At 43.1% G+C, this 21,246-nt stretch overlaps 2 protein-coding genes across 2 annotated transcripts; one reads left to right on the top strand and one right to left on the bottom strand.

The window, feature by feature from the left end:
- Positions 1-6,650: 6,650 nt before the first annotated feature.
- LOC147457699 (uncharacterized) lies at positions 6,651-8,686 on the bottom strand. The gene is made up of 2 exons (XM_086512533.1): positions 8,162-8,686; positions 6,651-8,074 (listed from the first exon to the last, which is right to left on the bottom strand). The coding sequence occupies exons 1-2, from the start codon at positions 8,618-8,620 to the stop codon at positions 6,926-6,928; spliced, it is 1,608 nt and encodes a 535-aa protein (XP_086368659.1). The 5' UTR covers positions 8,621-8,686; the 3' UTR covers positions 6,651-6,925.
- Positions 8,687-9,392: 706 nt separating this feature from the next.
- Positions 9,393-11,515, top strand: LOC147457698 (uncharacterized). Its single transcript, XM_086513356.1, has 4 exons — positions 9,393-9,494; positions 9,621-9,719; positions 9,779-9,863; positions 11,460-11,515. The coding sequence occupies exons 1-4, from the start codon at positions 9,393-9,395 to the stop codon at positions 11,513-11,515; spliced, it is 342 nt and encodes a 113-aa protein (XP_086369482.1).
- The last annotated feature ends 9,731 nt before the right edge of the window (positions 11,516-21,246 follow it).

Genomic DNA, 21,246 nt, shown 5'->3' with positions numbered 1-21,246 from the left:
GCTAGAGATCACATCTAAACAATAGATAGTTACAATCTAGAAGCTCATGGCCCCAATTAGCAATTATCCATCACCGAATGAATATAAAATTAGAAAGTTTGGACTTGATGGAAATTGAATCACGGAAAAAATACAATAGTTGTGCGCTCGAAATGATAGGAAATGGTGTATATGTTAACTTGAATTCCAACATGCATATGAAAAAGTAAAAAGGTATTGAGGCTTACCAAAAATCTATGCACACTTAGTTGTTGTACATATATGCTTCAACATAGTTTTTCATAATGGGTGTTTGACATTGACAATGGCAACGTGCATGATGGACGAGTTTCAAGTAGAGTTGAAATAACTTTGTTGTAATTCAGGAAAGGATAATTCCAAAGTTAAATATTAGAGACAGAGTCTTTATTCGAATAATAGGCTTTGTTGTTGGACCTCTTAGGGGCTTTTGTTCCAAATGAAGCGGCATTAATTTTCAATAGTGTATTTTTGGGGTAACAATCAATAAAGCACAAGGATAGACACTTGGAATCCTTGGTATATATATGTTGCACAAGTGTTCTCTAATGGAAAATTATATGTTGTGATGTCACCCGTGAGAAGTACAACTCTTGTGGATATTGTTATCAATATTGGTGATACTCAAGTGGAATCATTCAACACTCCAAACATTTTCTTCAAGAAAGTACCAGAGCTACCAAAATCAAAACATTATGTAAGCATTGATATTTTCTTTGACTTATAAATGTGATACACAATACTTGATTAAATCGCTCCTCTTATATGAGATAGCCCTCTTCTTAATCTAGAAGTATTAGTGAAAAAGGAAAGAGGAGCTTAAGTGGTATAGTAGTAGGGTTTGAGAAAGCCTACTTTATCTCCCTCTATCTGGGATGCTCCTAATCTCCGTCTGATGGACTCTCTAGGTTCAAGACATTGGTGCTTTGGGCTGCTTGCGAGCTTAAAAAATATTTTTCTAATGTAGTGTAATCCCTTTTGAGTCACAAAAGGGGGTTGTCAAAGCTCCTCTTTGAAATAAGTCTTTGAGCTATGATTGTCATACTCTACTAGAGGGTACAGATAACTGGAAAACATCTCTATATGTCTATTGATCTCCAATATAATGCAACCCAACTATCTTTGTTCTTTTGACTCCATCGTCACTCTAAATGGCATCTTCTTCGGGTAGAAGATACAAGTCCACAAAGGTTAAATGTTGAAGCTTCAAAGAGTCCAAAACTCCAAACAATACCTGTGGGCTTTTCATGGGTTATAACCCACAAAAGGCAATCTATTGAGACTCTATTCCAAGGTAAAAGTCACCCATTTCTTGCAATAGTGTCCACACTACAACAAAGCTATCGATCAATTGTCAATCATCCATACTGTTGTAAACATTGCATTAGAAGTAACATTGGGAACATGTAGTCGGGAAAAAGCTAATCTATGTTGAATCAATATAACACGTTCTATAATCTCTCTACATACTAAATTTTTTTAACATGTCTACACTCGATAACATTTATTGATTAGTCTTGAACTCGTGCTATTTTGAGTGTGTGTGTGTGTGTTGGGGAGAGAGAGAGAGAGAGAGAGAGAGAGAGAGAGAGAGAGAGAGAGAGATTTTATTATCGTCCTTGGAGGTCAGATATGACCTATGGGACCAAAGATGCACGTGATATATTGTCTAATAAAAGACTCAATGAATTTTTCAGTTACCTTTGCTTGCATTTTGAAGATATGATTCTTGGCATTCCACATAATGCAAGTCGCGATAATGTCGAGCAAGGGTTTTGGGGGGGGGGGGGGGTGAAATTACTTTGCATTCCTTTGCTCAACATGATTGCATTTATTTTAGCTTCTTTGGACCTATCTGCGCTTCCATTAGGCAATCGCATCCAGCCTTGTTCATAGCCTCATCGAGCCCCTTAAAGGGAGGGGGGGAGAGAGAGAGAGAGAGAGAGAGAGAGAGAGAGAGAGAGAGAGAGAGAGAGAGAGTTAAAGAGAGAAGATAACATCAACTCAAGACCTAGACGATCAATCCCAAGAGATTTCAACAATCTATTGATGAGTCTTGAATTGAAGACCTATTACTCAAAGGGGAACTAAGATGACCAATCCACCACACCACGCGTTAGAAAGGTTATTCTAGTTTTCTTTCTTTATTTATTCTCTCTCTCTCTCTCTCTCTCTCTCTCTCTCTCTCTCTCTCTCTCTCTCTCACACACACACACACACACACACACACACACACACACACACACACACACACTTACACTTACACTTATGGGAAGCTTACCTTTTAACATCATAGAAAAAATCCCAAGGGACCTCAAAATTCTTTCCAACGAGAGAAATGGAGATGACCAACCTACTACAATTGGTGATAGAGTTGTTATTCCATGTTTTCCTCCTCGTCCTCCTCCTCCTCTCTCTCTCTCTCTCTCTCTCTCTCTCTCTCTCTCTCTCTCACTCTCACACTCACACACACACACACACACAAGAAGCAAAGTTGTACTATTATAGGAACAACCCCAAGAGACCTAAGACATTAATGTGACAAGTGTTGAACTCAAGACTTACTACTCAAGAGCAATAACCAGTCTACCACGCTACAATGATAGAAAGGTTATTCCAATTTCCTCTTCTTATTTTTTTGCATTCACAATTGTTGTAGAAAGATCTATCCAACTCAAGACTTGATACAATAAGACTCAGAACTCACATAACAATTACTCTAGAGAGAGAGATGAGGAAGGAGTATGTGGAAGGGGTAAATTTTAACCTTTGAAGGTCTATATTCAATGACATTTTTTTAATAATTAATCATTAACTCAATGCCTATTTTGAGAGAGAGAGAGAGAGAGAGAGAGAGAGAGAGAGAGAGAGAGCTAAAATGAACTAAAGCACCAAGAGCTACAACCATCATATATAAATCTTCCTATAAACTAAACATCTCCGCTTGTCTGTATGCAATGACATCTGTTGAGTAATTTGTCTTTAACTCAAGGCAGAGAGAGAGAGAGAGAGAGAGAGAGAGAGAGAGAGAAAGTCTATGTGTTGTCACAATCGGAGGGAGCAAGGAGTCTTGGATGTTGATCACATAACCTAGTGCTAAACACGTTTGAGGAGGAGAATGTTGGGATAAAGGGTTGCCCTCGTGCTATGAATTAATGGTTATGCAGAGAAAAATGTTGGGCTACATTATATAAGATGCATTACCAAACAAGGACATACGTAGATTCACATCAACCACCTAGTAATAAAATAAACATGTATAGAGTGCATTGAGTATTGCAATACATAAGATAAATTACCGAACTCTGAGAAAAGAAGTGTGTGTCTATTTGATATATAGACTCAATGAACATAGTGCATTGAGTACAGCAAGCAATACATAAGTTGAATTGCCGGATTGTGAGAAAAGAAGGGCATGTCTATTTGATATATAGATTTCAATGATCGACATTGAGCATCCACTAGTGAGGAAAACATGTGGCTAAACTAAACTTAAGAAAGCGTTGAAAAGCTCAAAAAATACAAAAAGAATCAATAGACTAAAAATTGAAATGCACTACTGACTTGGTAATCGTATACGGGTGTCGTCCAATTGTGCAAGCCGGAGGACAATGTTTGAATCAAGCTACATAAAAGAAATGTAAATAGTTAAACATTTCGTTTTGCGGCTAGGCACAAAGTGAAATTGTTAAATATACAGTGCCCATCATGCAGAAGTGCCATGTGAAAGTATGGTGGAGAGTTGGCACTTTGGTCTCTCCAAAAATCACAAGAAACAGAAGCCGTGCCCTACCCCATACAATTTATGGTTTACGCCAAGCAGACGCACATGCATGGAAAATTGGATGAAGATAATGGACCTTGTAGTTTTTTCCAACTAAAGTCGTGATTGTTCAATCGAAATGTCCGTTGTTGTGAATATATGTCCTATCTATCAAACAGATAATACGTGTTAAAACACATACAAAAGAGACAGGATATAGCTTAAACTTAAAGAGAGATGAACAATTGTACATTCTTTGTCTTCTCATCCAGTTCTTTTTCTCTACTCTCCACTCTCCAAAAAAAAACGTTGCAGTTGAATGCTCATTTCCTTCTTAAATAGCTCTGTACGTCGCCCTCTAAAAGCAGTTGATCCATTTTTGCTGGTTTCCCAAGCTCGGTGTTGTCTTGCGCTCTACTCGCTGCTTTGCAAACGCCAAGGCTCTTTGACTCTCTTTCTTTTGCTCCGGCTCATCCCCTCTTCCAAGAGCTTGCCTCCCTCCCAAATCATTGCTCACCTCCTTCTCTTTTCAGTGTTGTCAACCTTATGTAGCTCGTTCTCTCTCTATAAGAGCAACCCGTGCTCTCTTTGCTGCTCATGGTCGTTCTACAGCCGATCCTTGAAATCGCCCAATCCTTAGTCTTTGGGTTATGACCCGTAAATATGGCCACCCCAATCTTTTTCTAATATCATTGTTGCTGAGGCCGTCCTCCGCTTGCTACCCGTGCTCTCCTATCCTTTGGCTTTTTGTCAGCTCTTTTACTGCACGTCGTCCTTGCTTCCGCAAGTCGACTTTGCTTTCCCACCCCTGGTCTGCATGCCTGCATAGCTTGGCTTGCTGCCCAGCTCCATCCTGTGTCCTGGTGCGTGCAACCGATCTCTTTCCACTTCTCCTAAGCCGCCGCCATGCACTCTTTGGCGTCCTCCGCATATAGCTTACCTTAGCAGCTCTTTCAACGATTTTTGTGTGTGTTTACATAAGTCGCACCTTGCCAAACACCCTTCACCATGCACTCTACCATGGATGCTCTTAGCCTTTCACCAGCCCATGATTGTATATCCCGATTTTCCACCTCCCTAACCATGAGCCACGCTAGAGAGGTCACTAGTGGCAGTTGCTATTGAATGATCATGGTCAATTTCTTGCAAAGGCGGAGCAGTAGCACGCATGTCAGCTGGTCATAGACAAGTGGCGGGCTTCACTCATATTAGTTTACAGGCTGCACTGCAATATCAACAGTGCATATTTACATTGCAATTATAATACTTGCAATAACGTCAGCAATAGTGATAATCACGTTGATCATGGCCTGCCTCAAGTGGACTCCATCAATCTCCATGCAAGACCTTGGGACGTGCTTGGCACCACAGATTACACCAATCCATCCACTGCAAGCGTCGTATGTCCTATATCTGGCCACACGTAGCTTTTCCCAAGCTCCACTCTATGGATCTAATCAAGGTCTGTGTTGGAACAATTCTTCTTTAAGTGCTTTCGATAACATGCTTTACTTTGGACTTGTAGATGAGACACTTGGTCAAAGAATCCAAAAACGACCTTTGGCTCATCAAGTACATAATGATTAATTTATATTGTGAATTCATCGAAGTGAGAATAGTGTTTTTTGTTTGTGGAAAGAAACATAATTAAGTTTGTTTACAAAAAATTTCGAAAAATAAAAAACTTTCCTTTCTTTTCACTTCCTAACATGTCTTTACTTTTTTTGCATTTTATTGTTTTAGAATGCTAAAGTGAAGCTTAATTTTAGTAAATTTAACACATGTTTTTTTTGCATCCTATTGATTTAGAATGCTAAAGTTAAGCTTTAGTTCTTTTTATTTCACCTTACATTTCACAACTTCACATGGCTTAACATTTCTTGCATTCTATAGCTTGATTCCAATCAATGTTAACGTTCGAAAAAAGTCTCTTTTATTAAGTGGATGATGATCACGTTTCCTTCTCGCAAAGAAGAAAACCGAAAATACCAGTAAAAATTTTGAGATTTGCAAAAAAAATTCAAAATTTTTAAACGACTCACATATTTCATTGGTTACTTCCATTTACCATGGTTTGCAGCTATCTAGTCTTGATTCAATCAGCTCAAGACTAAGCTGAGGCAATCCTCTCCCAAACATTAATATCAATTTAATTCAACCTAACAATTTTATCACTTACTTATTGTTTTTGAAAGCCGTCGTGTCCCTGAAAGCCGTCGTGTCCCTTTCACTTGTTTTTTCACTAGTATCATGTCGCTTTCTTTGCATGTTTTGTTTGATTAATTAATTTTATATGTAATGTAATTTATTTCTTCTGAAATTTTATGCTCTTTTTCATGTTGCAACATAAGTTGTAGATGGATGAGAGAGAGAGAGAGAGAGAGAGAGAGAGAGAGAGAGAGAGAAGCTCAAGGCCCTAGGACACGTCTTTTTCATCACCCTTTTGCAGGTTGTAACACGTGTATATGAGAGAGAGAGAGAGAGAGAGAGAGAGAGAGAGATGGACAAACTCAAGACCATATAACAAGCCACTCACTTGCAAGTTTGAGCTGGTTACTAAAAAAAGAAAATAATTGATGTTATGTCACCTCAACTAAACAACCTAGGCCAAAGGAGCTAGTTTGGTTGTTTGAGCATTCATTCTTGGTGACCAAGATCATCGGTTGGAAGGCAACCAAGTGACCTGTTAGCGCTCACGAACGTAATTTATCACCTCAACTAAACAACGAGGCCAAAGGAGCTAGTTTGGTTGTTTGAGCGTTCATTCTTGGTGACCAGGATCATCGGTTCAAATGAAACCAACTGCCTTGTTAGTGCTCACGGTCGTAATTTATCATGTCACGCAGAGTTGTGCAATTTGCCAAGAAAAAAAAAAAGACCACTTCAACTATAGCACTAAATTTCTACATTCACCCGAGCATATGCTCCGGATAGTGGATAGTGAGAACTATGTCACATTACAATCGCAAGGCTATAGCCAACAAAAAGTTTACACAAGTAAATTCCTACTGTCACCCCGTTTATCGAAAGGGTATGCATTCTACCAAATTTGCAAATTCTGCCTCTTCAGTATACATGAGTATACCGTTCTGACAATGTCATTAATATACATGAGTAGAAAAGATTCAGACCATTCTGACAATGTCATGGATATTTGCAACACTTTTCACGCTGATTAGATCCCTTACTCAACTTCCTTTTCTCCCTCTGTGCCTTGTTCTGGCAACCGCGCTGTTTTTGCTGTTCAAGCATCTCAAGCCTATCACCAAGTGCGCTAATTACCTTACTTTGCGCTTTGCTTTGGGCAAGCAACTTTCCCAGTAAATATTTCAGCTGTCCACATTCCTCAGAAAGCTTCTTTAGAAGTACATTATCAGAAGCATCAAGGTCTTGAAGACCGTCTTGCGGCACGCCTGGAGGTTTATCTTGCCTTTGTTCAGTTAAGCTCTGTTCCTGAGTGTTCATCAGCTCCTCTACTACAGGAGTTCGATCTTCACTAGAATCAACTGCATCAGACCCCTCTTTCGCACATGGAGTACCAGGGCTTGAAAGTGACACACAATCCCTCAAGCCCCGGATGTTTTCTTCATAGACATCAATACCTTTAAGAGCCTTGTTGGCAGCAAGGCCATCTACAGCAATCTCTCCATCATCATCCACTACAGTCACAGCCCTCATCTCCTCCTGCATAACCTGATCTGCTTCTTGTTTACATGGAGCAATAACTCTGCCCACCATGGCAGGATAGGCCCCATCAATACCCACAGCTGGCACACCAATAACCTCCCTACCATCGCAGAGGGTTACAGCTGCCCTGCTCGACGGATCGCATTTTACACAATCTATCAACTCCCCAGAATCATTTTGCGCTGCACATACTTCTTCATTCCTAGACACAAGAATGTCTAAATTGGTCACGGCTTTCACAGCCTCTTCTTGCAAAACATTGGTCATCATCTCTGCAGGCCCATCTTGCACCGAAACTCCTTGTAAGTCTTGACTTACTACCTCTGCCTCATCAGGAATTTCTTCTTGAATAGAAACTGTGCCATTTTGCATCATGCTAATGAGGCTTCGCGCATCAAGGTCCTCCCTATGTATAAGGGAGGGAGGTGTTTTCTGCAGTGCATCGGTAGCATTGGAGCAGACATTGCTTTCCAAATTTACAGCAAGCAAACTGCTGCAGTCAGTGACTTCTTCCTGTGAAGACATGATGGCATCTATGGCATCCTGCAATTTGATGGCCATCTTTGTTGCTTCTTTCCTCTGGTTCCGAACATCAGGGATGGAGCCCTACACACACAGTAAAAAAAAACAGCATAAGCTCACTGGCCAACAAAGAAACCTCCAGATTCAAGAGGATCGAAGTCGACTACATACCTCAATGGCGTCCAGTTGAAGAATGACGGCCATGACACTCTCACTGAATCTAAGGCGCTCTCTCTCTTCTGACTTCACCTTGTTCGAGAATCCAGGTCTTTCAATCTCGTCCTTGAGGTCTTCGAGACGTTTTTTCAGCGCAGAAATTGTTCGGAGGTGAATGAGGGGGCGGCGCTGACGAATGGCATAACCACGGAAGCAAGATTGGATGCGAGTAGCAGCAGCACTGGGGTCGAGGAGGGGCACTCCAGAAGCCTTTCTCTGGGGAGGCGATGGAGGAGGAGAAGGTGACGAGGAATCAAACACGGGAATGCTGATGACAGAGCGGGGGGTAGGAGAGGGGGCAGAGGATGGGGGCGATGGTCGATATACCTGCTGTTGAGGGCGATATGGATCGCGAGCGTAAGGATTGGAAACCGGGGTAGAGAAGGGATAGGCGTAGAAGGGGGATCGTCTCATTGCTGGCTCTGTGCTTGTCGAAATGGTGTCTCGAATCCTGCCATATCGCCGGAAGAACTATATATACACAAGCAACGGATGCGCCCAGAAGGCTCTGGAAGATTCCAAGTTTCTCTAGTAGTAGGGGTACCAGCTGAAGTTTAATTGAAAAAGAAAGGGAATCAATTGAAATTACGGGAGAAGGTGTCACACAAAAAGGGGGAAAGGGCAGCAGGGGTCCCACAGGCGAGGGAAGTCCAGTCCGGGGTTGCACAAGGCAGCAACAGGGGTCTCGAAAGGCGGGGATAGTGCTTTGGAGCTGATACACACAAAAGATATGTTTTTTGAGTCTAGAAACCTCTGATTAATCCATGAACAAAAATTTACCTTTTAGGTTATTGGCATTGCCTTTGGACACAAAGTTAGCAACAAGGAAAATTTACCATCCCCAACTGGGGTGGGGTGTCTTCACTATAGGCGGCCAATTCATGCAAAACAAGGCAGCCCACTCAACGCCAACAACCCACCTTGGGGGGGGGGGGGGGGGGGGGGGGGGGGGGTGTGTTAATACTCTCTGTATCTCGATGGACATTATGAAGACCACGTCATGGAATGCAAAAACGCAGCCTGTGGCCCTAGCCATTGCGAACTCTCCTTCATCCCTTTCTCTCCCTTCTCTCACTAGCATTTTCCTCACTTCTTCATTACCTTTGTAATCAGCTCGCAAGGCCCTATCTATCTATATCTATATCTATCTTTAAAGAGAGAGGGGTGGCCTTCCACGTGGCTGCAAATGCCTGCAGCCAAGGCCTTCCCCTCGCTTTGGCGCTCCCATTACTCCCAAACTTTTGGCCTTCGTGGCACAACCAGCAGCCCTCGTGGCATCCCCCATCAGGTCTCGAGTTGCAGCCCTCGAGCTGTCCTCCTTTCTCCCTTGCCAAAACATTGAAACGATGCACCCACAGAGGCCTCGAGTTGCGGGCTAGGTCTCATTTAAACTAGACTTAAGCTTCTCAGCCAGAGCTTGCCTGCCTTGAATCAAATTGCACCTGCCTCTTCGCATCTCTGCTTGGGCTCCCTCTCCCCCATCCATTGCTCGCGGCTTTGTCCAGTTCCTCTGGTGACTGCCTCTCCGTGTAGTCTGGACCCTACCTATCTCCAGCTTGGGCGTAATGCCAGCCTCTGGTGACTGCCTCTCCGTGTAGTCTGGACCCTACCTATCTCCAACTTGGGCGTGCTGCTGGCATTACGGACTCAGGCAATGGTAGCCTTTGCCGCCCTGTTCATCACCCTGTTTAGACGTCGATGCAGTCCCAGGTCGCTTCTTCTTCTCAATAGCTTCACAGGACACCATGCCATGCTTTTCTCTGCCTCCTCGAAGCCACCTGCCCCATAGTTATTTAGGATAGTTGTTGAAGCTGCCATGTACACGCTGTTATATAGCAACACCTCCTTCCATTGCATGCATGCCCTCCAGGTGACTACGGCTGGGACACCGCCGGGTTGTCTGCCAACTCCCTTCGCCAAGAACCTGGAGCTGGAGGTCATCCCTGCCAGGTCGGCCATGTTGGGCGCCAGCTTAACGGGCTGCATCATGCCAGAGCTGCTTGAAAATGCTTGCAGCCACGAGTGGATGGAGTGAGGGTGATGCTGGGGTATTGGCATACTCACGATTTTCTCTAATAACGTGCCGATGACAATCTCTGTGTGCAACGAGCCTCTCGACTCAGCAATGTTGCTCTCCTACATGCCACAGTGCCACACTGCATGCATGTGCTTTAGGCCACGATGGATTTGCTGTTGTTGGTTGTCGACAGCTTGGCTGGATTTGCTCACAAGCACAACCCTCTGCATGAGGTCCAACAACCCACTACCCCGCAGCCCGAGGCTCCTGATACATCCTTGCGCTGGATCCCGCAACCCAAAGTACGTTCAGTACTACGAGAACTGATATCACGGAAGAGAAGGTGGGGGTGTATTTAATCAAAGACCTTCGCATGTTGAGTTGCCATTGCAAGGGATATTTTGTCGATCGACGTGCAAGTGCAGAGAGAGAGAGAGAGAGAGAGAGAGGATACACAGTGCGACATGCATCCTCACCCATTATATTGACCACATGTGGCATACTCTCTTGCATAGAGCTACCCTCATCCCAGTTGGTTTGGCAGCTTGGCAGCTGTGTTGTGTAGCATCTTTGAGTCTTTACATCTCTCTTCAAGGTCCCTCTCTCTCTCTCTCTCTCTCTCTCTCTCTCTCTCTCATCCAGATCAGATGGTTTTGCCTCAATAACGGCCAGCCCAAAACCACATGGCATAGGATGATATCAATAGATACATCATCGAATTTCATGCCGATTAGCTACAGGCCAACTGCCTCCAAGACGCAAGCAAGCGGCCCTCAAGGGAAAGAGCTGGAGAGAGAGAGAGAGAGAGAGAGAGAGAGACTCTCCCAGCTTTCCATCGCATGCAAATGTGGAGAGGAGGGACGGTGTGTCTTTTTAGAGGAGCGCCTCTGAATCCATAGCTAGGTTATAAGCTCAACATCTAGATGTCATCCTCCATCAATCGGGTAGATCACATCGATCGGCGATGTTAATGAGCATACTGCAAAATGTACAAATTAACGTGTTGGTGTTGTTTTGTTATTGCTAATTTTGTGAATACTGCACCATATATGTCAAGCTAAATGCACAACGAGGATATGTGTGGGTGATGTATTAATGAAAAAAAATTATGCAACTGTACGGACACGGAAAAACGTTGTGCACTACATTCAAATCGTTTTCTTTTTCTCCAACAAGATCACAGACCGTTGAAGTTGTTTCCCACCATGCTAACGATTCCTCATCATTTTGATGCAGGAGGTGTGACTTTTCGAAGCTCAATGACTGCAATCTTAAGGGTTTTGCAGCAATGATATACAACTATCCTGGAGGCAAGCAAGTGCGGGAGGCTTCTATGATGGGGCACTCAAATGCGGGCCTAGCCAGTGGTATCCAATTAATAGTTGAGAGAAGCAATAGGTGGTCGTTGACATAGGCTTGCAGGAGGTTGAGAGCACGAAGAGGTATAGCGCTTTGACAAAACTGTGCACGACCTCAGCTTGCAAGACGGGCTACTTGCAAGTTCTCGGTTTCTCGCTCTCGCTAGCTACGTGCTTGGTCTATGGGGTTGTGGTACGGAGGTGACTTCGTCTTCGCCTATACAAAAGGGGGACTTGGGTGTTTATATGTACAACCTACAAGTGCCACATTGTATTTGTCTGCAATGAGTTTGCAATGAATTATTAGGGTTAAAATTAGCATCCTTCATTAGAGAGATGGATTGTGATTAACCATGTGTGTGTGTGTGTGAGAGAGAGAGAGAGAGGTTGCCAGTACACATGATCCGGGGGGGGAGAGAGAGAGAGAGAGCACAATAGCTCTTTCTATGGGTATCTTGTGCCAAGCTTGCAATCATTTCTTGAAACGATTAGAAAAAGAGATGGTTTAGCTCCCTCCTTCGGCCTCTTCAGCTCTCGCTCTCGACTTTTCCAGTTGCCATGCTTCGACTCGCCACTCCAGATTGACCTTCCTCCCATGCCATGCGATGGTTGTTGCTCCTGTGGTGCTTACATTCCCAAACTGACCCCACTCCTGTCTCTTGACACTCTCCTTCTTTGAGCCACATGCACTAGAGCCTGAAAATGGCTCTCCACCGTTATAGGACCAGGAGATGTTCACAATTTTTTAAAAGAAAAAATGGGAGGAATTACATTAGGAAAGGCAGAAGAGTTACATTTTCACAAGATGGAGCGCGATCATATGGAAACAAGGAGTTACAAAATGTCAAAAAATAAGTATAAAGGGTACCATATGACAAGAAAAATATACTATAGTCCGAGCGCACTCTTTCGAATAATTGTGCATACATATCAGCTACTTTAGCCAAGTGCTCTTGATAATATCTAGTTTGACAAAAGAGATTTTCAGTGGCATCCAGAAGCTCTCTTTCCCAATCATGAAGTGGTTTCAAAAAGGCTTCTACATGTTCCACCATATCATCGGCATGCTTGTTTTCTTGGATACAACATATCGTTCCAGGTGGCGTAATCGAACTAGGGTTTGGTTGTGGAAGAGGATTTTTACTTCAGAGGCCTGCATAATAACATTAGAAATCCATTCATTGCCAATTGGCAAAAAATGGCAAATATTATTAAGACTGTCAAGGATGCTTACCCCAATCCTTTGTATATGATTCCAAAGACCTTTAGTTGGCAAAGATTGATGCCTCTTATGCTCAAGTACTATTCCCCAGAGAGATTGAATATTATAGATGTTTTCTTAGAACTATTATCATGATGGTCTGCTGGGATGCCTCTCTCCCCACCTTTGAGGCTTTGTATGTGTGGACCACAAGCATTGTGTGTGAGTGCAGCCTTGTAGGTCTCAAAACCAAAGCTCGCCGACAGAGAGCTTGCACTTGGAACCCTAGGTGGAGCACTCTTTCTGCATAAGTCTCCCTACTCCACTTCGCAAGGACTCTTCTCATTTGTTTCCCGCTAGTGGTTGCAAGCTCCTTTTCCATTCATTAGTCATGGTGTACATGCTTCTTGAGATTTCAAGATTACTCTTTAGAATGTATACTCCTAGTGGTAGAGAGAGAGAGAGAGAGAGAGAGAGAGAGAGAGAGAGAGAGAGAGAGAGAGAGAGAGAGAAGCTCTTAGAGGTGGGGCCCTATCTATACTACACTATAATGGAAAAATAAAACTTCAGCCCCGTGTCAGCATATCCAGACTTGGGTTTGGGAGAGGCGAGAGAGAGAGAGAGAGAGAGAGAGAGAGAGAGAGAGAGAGGGAGGAATTTTTACTCTTTATTAGATGTGGCTTCAAAGCAAGCTCTTCTATTTCTCTCTCCTGGTGTCTACGGTATTTCCTTCTCAACCATATCTTCATCTCCTCTTGCTCCTCCTAAACCATATCTTTAACTCCTCTCGCTCCTACAAAACCTTATCAGCTTGTCGTTTGCTGCTAAATACTCTTACAATGGCACCGCATCTCACACCTGCCATTATACTCACCAATGGCTTTGTTGAGGCGTCTCTCTCTCTCTCTCTCTCTCTCTCTCTCTCTCTCTCTCTCTCTCTCTCTCTCTCTCTCTCTCTCTCTCTCTCACACACACACACACACACACACACACACACACAGAGGTTTTGTGCATCTCTTCTGCCCAAGTAGTTGGAGAGGAGGAATGGGGAACACACCCGAAACACAAACAGATTGCCTCTCTCTCTCTCTCTCTCTCTCTCTCTCTCTCTCTCTCTCTCTCTCTCTCTCTCTCTCTCTCTCTCTCTCTCTCTCTCTCTCTCTCTCTCTCTCTCTCTCTCTCTCTCTCACGCAGGTTTTGTGCATCTCTTCTGCCCAAGTCGTTGGAGTGGGGGAATGGGGAACACACCCGAAACACAAACGGATTGCCTCGCTATTGCTCAGGGCATTCGCAACACCCCTATCCTCTTAGAAACACATTGAAAAGATAGACTTCACACTCACAGAACAACGCCTGCATACCTCTTAACACAGACACGCTAGCAAGATTTCCCACACAGGTTTTGTGCATCTCTTTTGCCCAAGTCATTGGAGAGGGGGAATGGGGAACACACCTGAAACACAAACGGATTGCCTCGCTATTGCTCAGGGCATTCACTGTACTCCTATCCTCTCAGAAACACCATCAAAAGATAGTTTTCACACTCACAGACCACCGCCTGCACACCTCTTAACACACGAACACTAGCAAGATTGCCATTTAACTCACTCACACTGCCAATGCTCGCTTCAATGCACCCTACACATACCACCGCTCAGATTTTCACTTCCTTTGCACCACAAAACGGGCTGCGGGCACACACTTCCATCGTCATCACCGACACACGCAAAGAGCAAGAGAAAAAACAGAGGAAGGAGGAAACAACACCAAGAACGGGGGGCAATGGATTCATATTGCTTAGCAAGAGTGCACATCTGCCTTCATATGCCACAGACGACGAGCTCATACAAAAACTCATTGTAGGCTTCTCTCACTTAACTACTCAAGAACAAGGAAAAAAGCCCTCAATAATTACAAAAAAAGGGTTTATAGGGGAGCCCCTCCCTTTTAGTATTTATCATTTGATTGGACCTCCTCAAGGTTCCATTTGACCACCTTTTGCAATGCTCGAGAAGTCTCCAATCAACTCCCTCTCACATTCCACCCCTCAAGATGTTGAGGACGAGGGGCACTAGCGCTAGTGCTAGTGCCTTGTCAAGTTTGCCTTCAAAAACATTCTCCAGGTGCTACTACCATGCCATCACCCAGCATGACCGACTGTGTGAACAGACCACTAACGGACCATTTGCCATGTCATCACCTGCTCAAAGCACCGCTCAACGACCTCGGCCTTCGGCCACACAACCATGTTGCCAAAATTGCCCGGTGTCGTAGCCTGCTGCCCGCGGACAGCGCCCAGAGCGCCACCTTGTGGGCACGCCATAGCTCACAAGCTCAAGGGATGAGCTCTCTCTCTCTCTCTCTCTCTCTCTCTCTCTCTCTCTCTCTCTCTCTCTCTCTCTCTCTCTCACACACACACACACACACACACACACACACAAGTGGATGTTCATGGACTACACACGTCTTTGCTCTTATACCCCACACTATACGGCCCTGCTTCCTCATGTGGCTTCATCCTTGCTACCACGTGGAAAGCCCAACTTGATGTCCTCCTAAGACCTCAAAAAAATCACCAAAAAATCCTCATAAACTTCCACACACACAACCCCCCCTTCCCCCCCGGCATCCAACAATTTGATGCTCAAGGACCCCATGACCTGTAGGTTGCAGAATGGGGTGTGCAAGAGAGGGAAGGAGAGAAGGGGAAGGAGATGAACACAATACACATGTTGTTTTGGTGGAGCTCTAGAGAGTGTGTCTCTCTATCTCCTTATTGACATAATAATAATGAATAAGAGTATGGGTGGCCGGCCATTGCCTTTAGGCGGGCACTTGGCCTAAAACCCTTACAATTTCCCACTTGAAGGCCAACACATGGCCCAAGTGGCTAAAGAATGTAGAGGTTATTATGTACAAATGTACAAATGTGAAGCATGATCACAGCTTCACCCTACGCCCATCATCTCTATGCAATGTGCGAACCGCTCTAAGGCTAGTCTCTTTGTTAGAGCATCCACTAGGTTTTCATCCGTGTGAACTTTGACTAGCTCAATGTGTTTGCTAACCAAAATATCCCATACCACATCATACCTGACCTCTAGGTGCTTCGACTTGGAGTGAAAAAAGGGGTTCTTTCTAACGCAATCGCACTCTGACTGTCACAATGTAGCACTGGAGTCTGGTGTATACCAAGGTCTCCCACTTTACAAGATAACCACATAGGTTCCTTACTGGAACTAGAAACTACAACATACTCTGGCTCAGTGGTGGAAGACGAAGTGCAGTTCTAGATACATGATCCGAAGAAATTGTCGCTCCAAAAAACAAGAAAACGTAGCCAGATGTGGATCGCCTAGTGTCTAGACAACCCGCATAATCTGAATCAGTGTATCCAACTATGGATGCATCACTATTCCCAAAACGTAAGCACTTGCTAGTTGAGCCCTTGATGTATCTCAAGATGTGCTTCACTGCTTCCCAATGCTTTCTGCCTGGGTTTTCCATAAACCTATTGACCACTCCCACTACATATGCAATGTCTGGCCGTGTGCTAACCATGGAGAACATAAGAATGCCCCCTACCAAAGAATACGACACCTTTGCCATCTCTGCCTTTTCAACATGCGATTTGGGACAATCATGCTTGCTAAGTTTTTCGTATACAGCCATTGAGGTACTCCATGCTTTCCCCCCTTGCATATTAAAATGTTGCAAGACCTTGTGAACATACTCTTCCTGTGAAAGTTCAAGTATGCAATATTTATAATACCTCTTGGTACGCATACCAAGAAAGTGATGTGCATCGCCCAATATTTCATAGCAAACCGCTTGCTTAAGACATCCTTGAGAAGTGCAATCTCATCTTTTGATTTCCCGGCTATGAGCATATCATCCACGTACAAAATCCATATGATGAGGGAACCATCGTTCAACCTCCTTTGTACAAGCAGTGATCCTCTTGGCTCTGTACGTAATCTTGGATGGGGGATCTTTTTTGGCGAGAGCATTTTTTTGAAATTCTACGAGAAGATTCCAAAAAGATGTTTTTTCTCTTCTCAACTTTATCATCTCTCTTGATCCTCCATCGCTCTCTCTCTCTCTCTCTCTCTCTCTCTCTCTCTCTCTCTCTCTCTCTCTCTCTCTCTCTCTCTCTCTCTCTCTCATTTTTTTCCTTGGCAAACACACCTTGATCCCACATCGTTGTAACCATCACTTTTGCTCTTTTTTTTTCTCCCTTGACCCTCTAATAGCCTTGGTCTCTCTCTCTTCTCTCTTGATCCTCTTGATCCTTTATCAACCTCGGCCTCGGTCTCTCTCTCTCTCTCTCTCTCTCTCTCTCTCTCTCTCTCTCTCTCTCTCTCTCTCTCTCTCTCTCTCACACACACACACACACACACACACACACACACACACACACTGATATATTTTTCACAAGTTGTATTTTCCAAAAAGAAAACAAACCACCCCCCACCCCCCCCCCCCCCTTGTTGCTCTTTTGCCTGGACCATACTAGGTCAAACTTAAGAAATTGTTTTATGAAAATGGACCACTACTACCGGGAGGCCTAGCCCTTGAATATATTATGATGCTCTGTACTTCTGGAGAGTCGAGCGTGATCAATGTCGATTTATCTCATGGTGTAGTGAAGGTGGCTTTCTTCGCCTTTGAGTATCGATCTCCATTGATGGCCTTAGGCGTGCAACTCTATGCTATCACACACTCATGGTGGAGTGCGGCCTAGCTCTCTCGTTACCCTAGCACAACATACGGACAAGACATGCCTCCTCCTGCTATAAAAACAGGTGAGGGCGCATCTCTGTCCCTCACTTAGCCATTGTGGGTGTGTTGAGTTATTTTGTGAAAGCATCTCTTGTCTGCTTTACCACCAAGGAGAATGGAGCTCTCCACGCAGGTGACTCAGGTGTTCATTCTTACCCCTGCTGGGTTTGCTGGTTTATTGGACTATTTATGCATGATTAAAAAGGTTCTAATTTAGGGAAAGTGGTCCTACCTTATTCTTGTTGCAAGTACACATACTGTGCAATAAAAACTATGGCTATGGTATTCTTGTAAACTGTTTGCAAACGGAATTTTCTGCTACTCCTCCTGACCGTGGACTGGTTAGGTCACCTCTGTAATTTACTGTCGGGGACAGTCAGGCTCTACATATTAAGGTGGGTTGGCATCTCTTGAGCAGGACAATGGAAGTGACTACATGTAGTAACTATGGTATATTTTGGTGGTTAGTGGTTGTTCTGCTACTTTATTTGAAAAGGAACTTTGGGTAGTTAAGCTTGTTACTGCATATAATTTTATGAATGGATTCCTCATAACCAAGCTCTTGTCTGCTTGTATTGAAAACACTGTACATGGAAAAAATCTGATAGGCCGAGATATTATTTATGGCCTTAGGATCACTTGTGCATAAAAAACGACGGTCGGTGTTTTTTTTATTGAAAGGAAAACTTGCATAGAAGCTGGGGCTTGGCACAGTATGATGAAATGGCTCTGTAAACAGCCGCTGTAGGACTTCACGTCTACATAAATTACTATGTGTTTGTATGGCAGTATGTATGTGTGTATAGGTGTATGTGGTTGGGAGTATGATAGTTGGCTTGGCTTAATGGCCGTTCTTAACATCTGCTACATCTGGATATGTACATTGCTTGACAGAAAACTGGTTCTGTGTCTCGATTATATAAATGGAAGCAACATGTGGTGATGACCTATTGGTCACTTGGTTCTGACTCTAGCCGAAAAAAATCCAGCATATTGATTGGTTCTGTAGCTGTTTTAACTGGTTTTTTTGGCTGGACACTACAGTCCGTGATAGCTTGGCATTTTTTTGAAGGTAAGAATACAACAATTAATTTTTTTTGGCCAAAAAATGGGCTATGTAGAGCCGGACAGTATTGATATAAAAAGTCGCTAATGAGTTATGGATATGAAGGTAAGTATATGGTCGGGTTTTTGTTTCGGCTTGGGTATAGCTTCCAAGATATGCTCTTAAAAATGAGGTTCTACTCCAAAAAAAAGAGGGGTAGTCTTGTTACTCTGTTGACAGGTTACACTGGTGTCTTATTGGTTATAAAAAAATGAGGTAGTCATCATCATTTGATACCTTTGGTTAACAAAAAGTAGTCGGACTTCACATCTCTTTGAGTAAAGAAATACCTTTGATACCATGGGTTTACTGATTTTGAAGGTAAGTATATGGTCGCTTTTTTTTCTTAAGCATAGCTACTGTGCTATGGAATAATTTGACTTTTGATGGACTTCACCATTTAGAAGATAGACATAAAAGTAATAAGAAAGACTTCTAACATACCAATTCTAAATGAAAATACTAGCTTGTCTAAAGTAATTAAAACTTATAAGATGGACATGGATAACAACTGACATAGTCCATTGATACCTGTAAAACACATCCAAGGCTAACAGAATTGTTTTCTTGTTTGGATGGATGCAGGTAAGGACTCTATCTTATCTTGGATGGATTTCTTTTCTTTGGCAAGCAACCTTTCTATAATGAAATACTCACTGAGGAACGGGGAAGTTCTTTTACTTCTAGTCTTACTGAAAGAGGATCTCTTTCCTACAATCATTGTACCTAAATAATTCTAATACTGAGTTATTTTTGTACATATCAGTTCATTATTCCTTGGCGAGTTATCTTTTGAATGTAAAAATTCAATTATGTCTTATTAGTTAAGATTTAAACAGCTACACACACATCCTATACATAAGGTTTCTTGTTTTCGGGGGAAACAGGGATGTTGGCCTAGGTAATTATCATAGGAATAGAGCTCTAATTGGACCCACAGTCGGTAAATCCTTCATTGGTAGACTGGTGTTAGGTGGCCCCTTTTAGACTCTTTTTTTGGTTCCCTGCTCACTGCTACCACGGTCTCTGACTTTGCCGGTTGAAGGTTTGCAAGACCAAGTATACGTTACAATTTAGACACTTTGCTAATCTTTATGTCACTTCTATTTCAGGACTTCTCACGCTATAGAATGACAGCTCGCATGAGCACTAATCACAACCCTGAGAATCATGCAAAGATTCTTGATCAGATTAAGCTTTACATTAAACACCAAACACCAAAGAATGCCTTGGCTACTAGAACTAGACCTTTCCTTGCTAGGCTAGGAAAGCCAAATTATGTATAACATACTTTGGCAAGAAAAAGTAAACCTGACCTCACTGTTTTTGCAGACTCTTGCCTTATCTCAAGGACTGGAACTTACCTCGGAGCCCCTCTCTGTGGCCTCCTCTCTTGTCCTCAGATGTATTAGCAGTTTGGATGCTTCATAGCTTATTTATGATTCAGCTCTTGTCTCAGATAAAAAACTTTCTATCTTGCATATGTTGTCACTTAATGAGACTGGGTAAAAATTCTGGCTACATTGGACAAAGACTCCCTAGAAGGTGTCAATTTGTTGACTCAATATATCTCCCAACTTCCTGTCCTTGCTTCACAATATCAGCAAGAGCTTGCCAAGTTCTCCTCATCTGGAGCTGAGCCGTCAAACTTCCTTAGGAAACTTTGTGGGCTTAACCCCTCGTTTGTCTGCACCCCAAATACCCCCTCCATCCCTCCAACCCGTGGAGTTTTCTGTAGAGATAGTGCAGCACTAGAAGTAGTAAAAGAATTCCAAAATAATCTTTGCTCCCTCAATGATGTTAACCTCCTTGAGATGGTACCAAAAATCTTTAAAGTGTTCCCTGTCTTACCAATAAGACAAATAGAAATTGAATCTCTTAGAGTTGACCATCAACTATGGGCTCTGCCTAACAAAGCTTTCCTAGCCCCTATTCTTAGTGAAACCTGGGTGTACTTGGCCAATCTCCCTGCCTCAATAGTAGAAGACTGTAAACTCAAGATTCTTAAAGGTGGGCAATTCTTGGACAAGGGAGAACTGATTAAAGCACCCTTTAACCTTCACCTCATCGACCACTCCAAATGCCCCTCAAATGCTGGATTGTAGATACGTACTAAAGGTAGTATCGAATTTGCAAAAAGTAACCCATATTTCTACACAGAGTTCATCTGGAATATCTTCCGTCCCTATGTGAAATGTGCTTGTATGTTTCTTGACCCCAAAGCTACCTGTGAATCAAGCATCATGTGGTTTGATCATGCAATATGGTTTATCCTCAACCATTTGGATCTGTTATTCCGAGAGAAACCAGTCGAATTTCATCTATCCCTCATCTGCTCATGGCTTGGTGGACAGGATAAGCAGATTGTGATCGCACAAATTGCCTTTAATATCTTCCCTGGTCTTATGCATGATATTTTGAAAGAGCTTAAAGCGGATGAGCCCGGTCTATACCTCACCACCTATGCTAACTTTAAAGGGGTCAAGTTCATCACTAATCTACTTAAACCTTGTATTGAAGATGATGATTCTCTTGCTCTAAAAAGAGCTAACTCTTTAGCTACTCCCAACTCCTTCA

Source organism: Adiantum capillus-veneris, chromosome 5, assembly GCF_014529385.1.
Source record: "Adiantum capillus-veneris isolate H3 chromosome 5, ASM1452938v2, whole genome shotgun sequence".
Lineage (NCBI taxonomy): Eukaryota > Viridiplantae > Streptophyta > Polypodiopsida > Polypodiales > Pteridaceae > Adiantum > Adiantum capillus-veneris.
Note: the sequence above shows the minus strand (reverse complement) of the source record. Positions and strands in the feature narration are given on the sequence as shown.

Coding starts and splice junctions, on each gene's coding strand:
- LOC147457699 (XM_086512533.1), bottom strand. CDS start 8,620: ATGAGACGATCCCCCTTCTACGCCTATCCCTTCTCTACCCCGGTTTCC. Junction 8,075..8,161: donor TTCAACTGGACGCCATTGAG/GTATGTAGTCGA, acceptor CTGTGTGTGTAG/GGCTCCATCCCTGATGTTCG.
- LOC147457698 (XM_086513356.1), top strand. CDS start 9,393: ATGCCTGCAGCCAAGGCCTTCCCCTCGCTTTGGCGCTCCCATTACTCC. Junction 9,720..9,778: donor GGCTTTGTCCAGTTCCTCTG/GTGACTGCCTCT, acceptor GCGTAATGCCAG/CCTCTGGTGACTGCCTCTCC. Junction 9,864..11,459: donor CATTACGGACTCAGGCAATG/GTAGCCTTTGCC, acceptor ATTTTGATGCAG/GAGGTGTGACTTTTCGAAGC.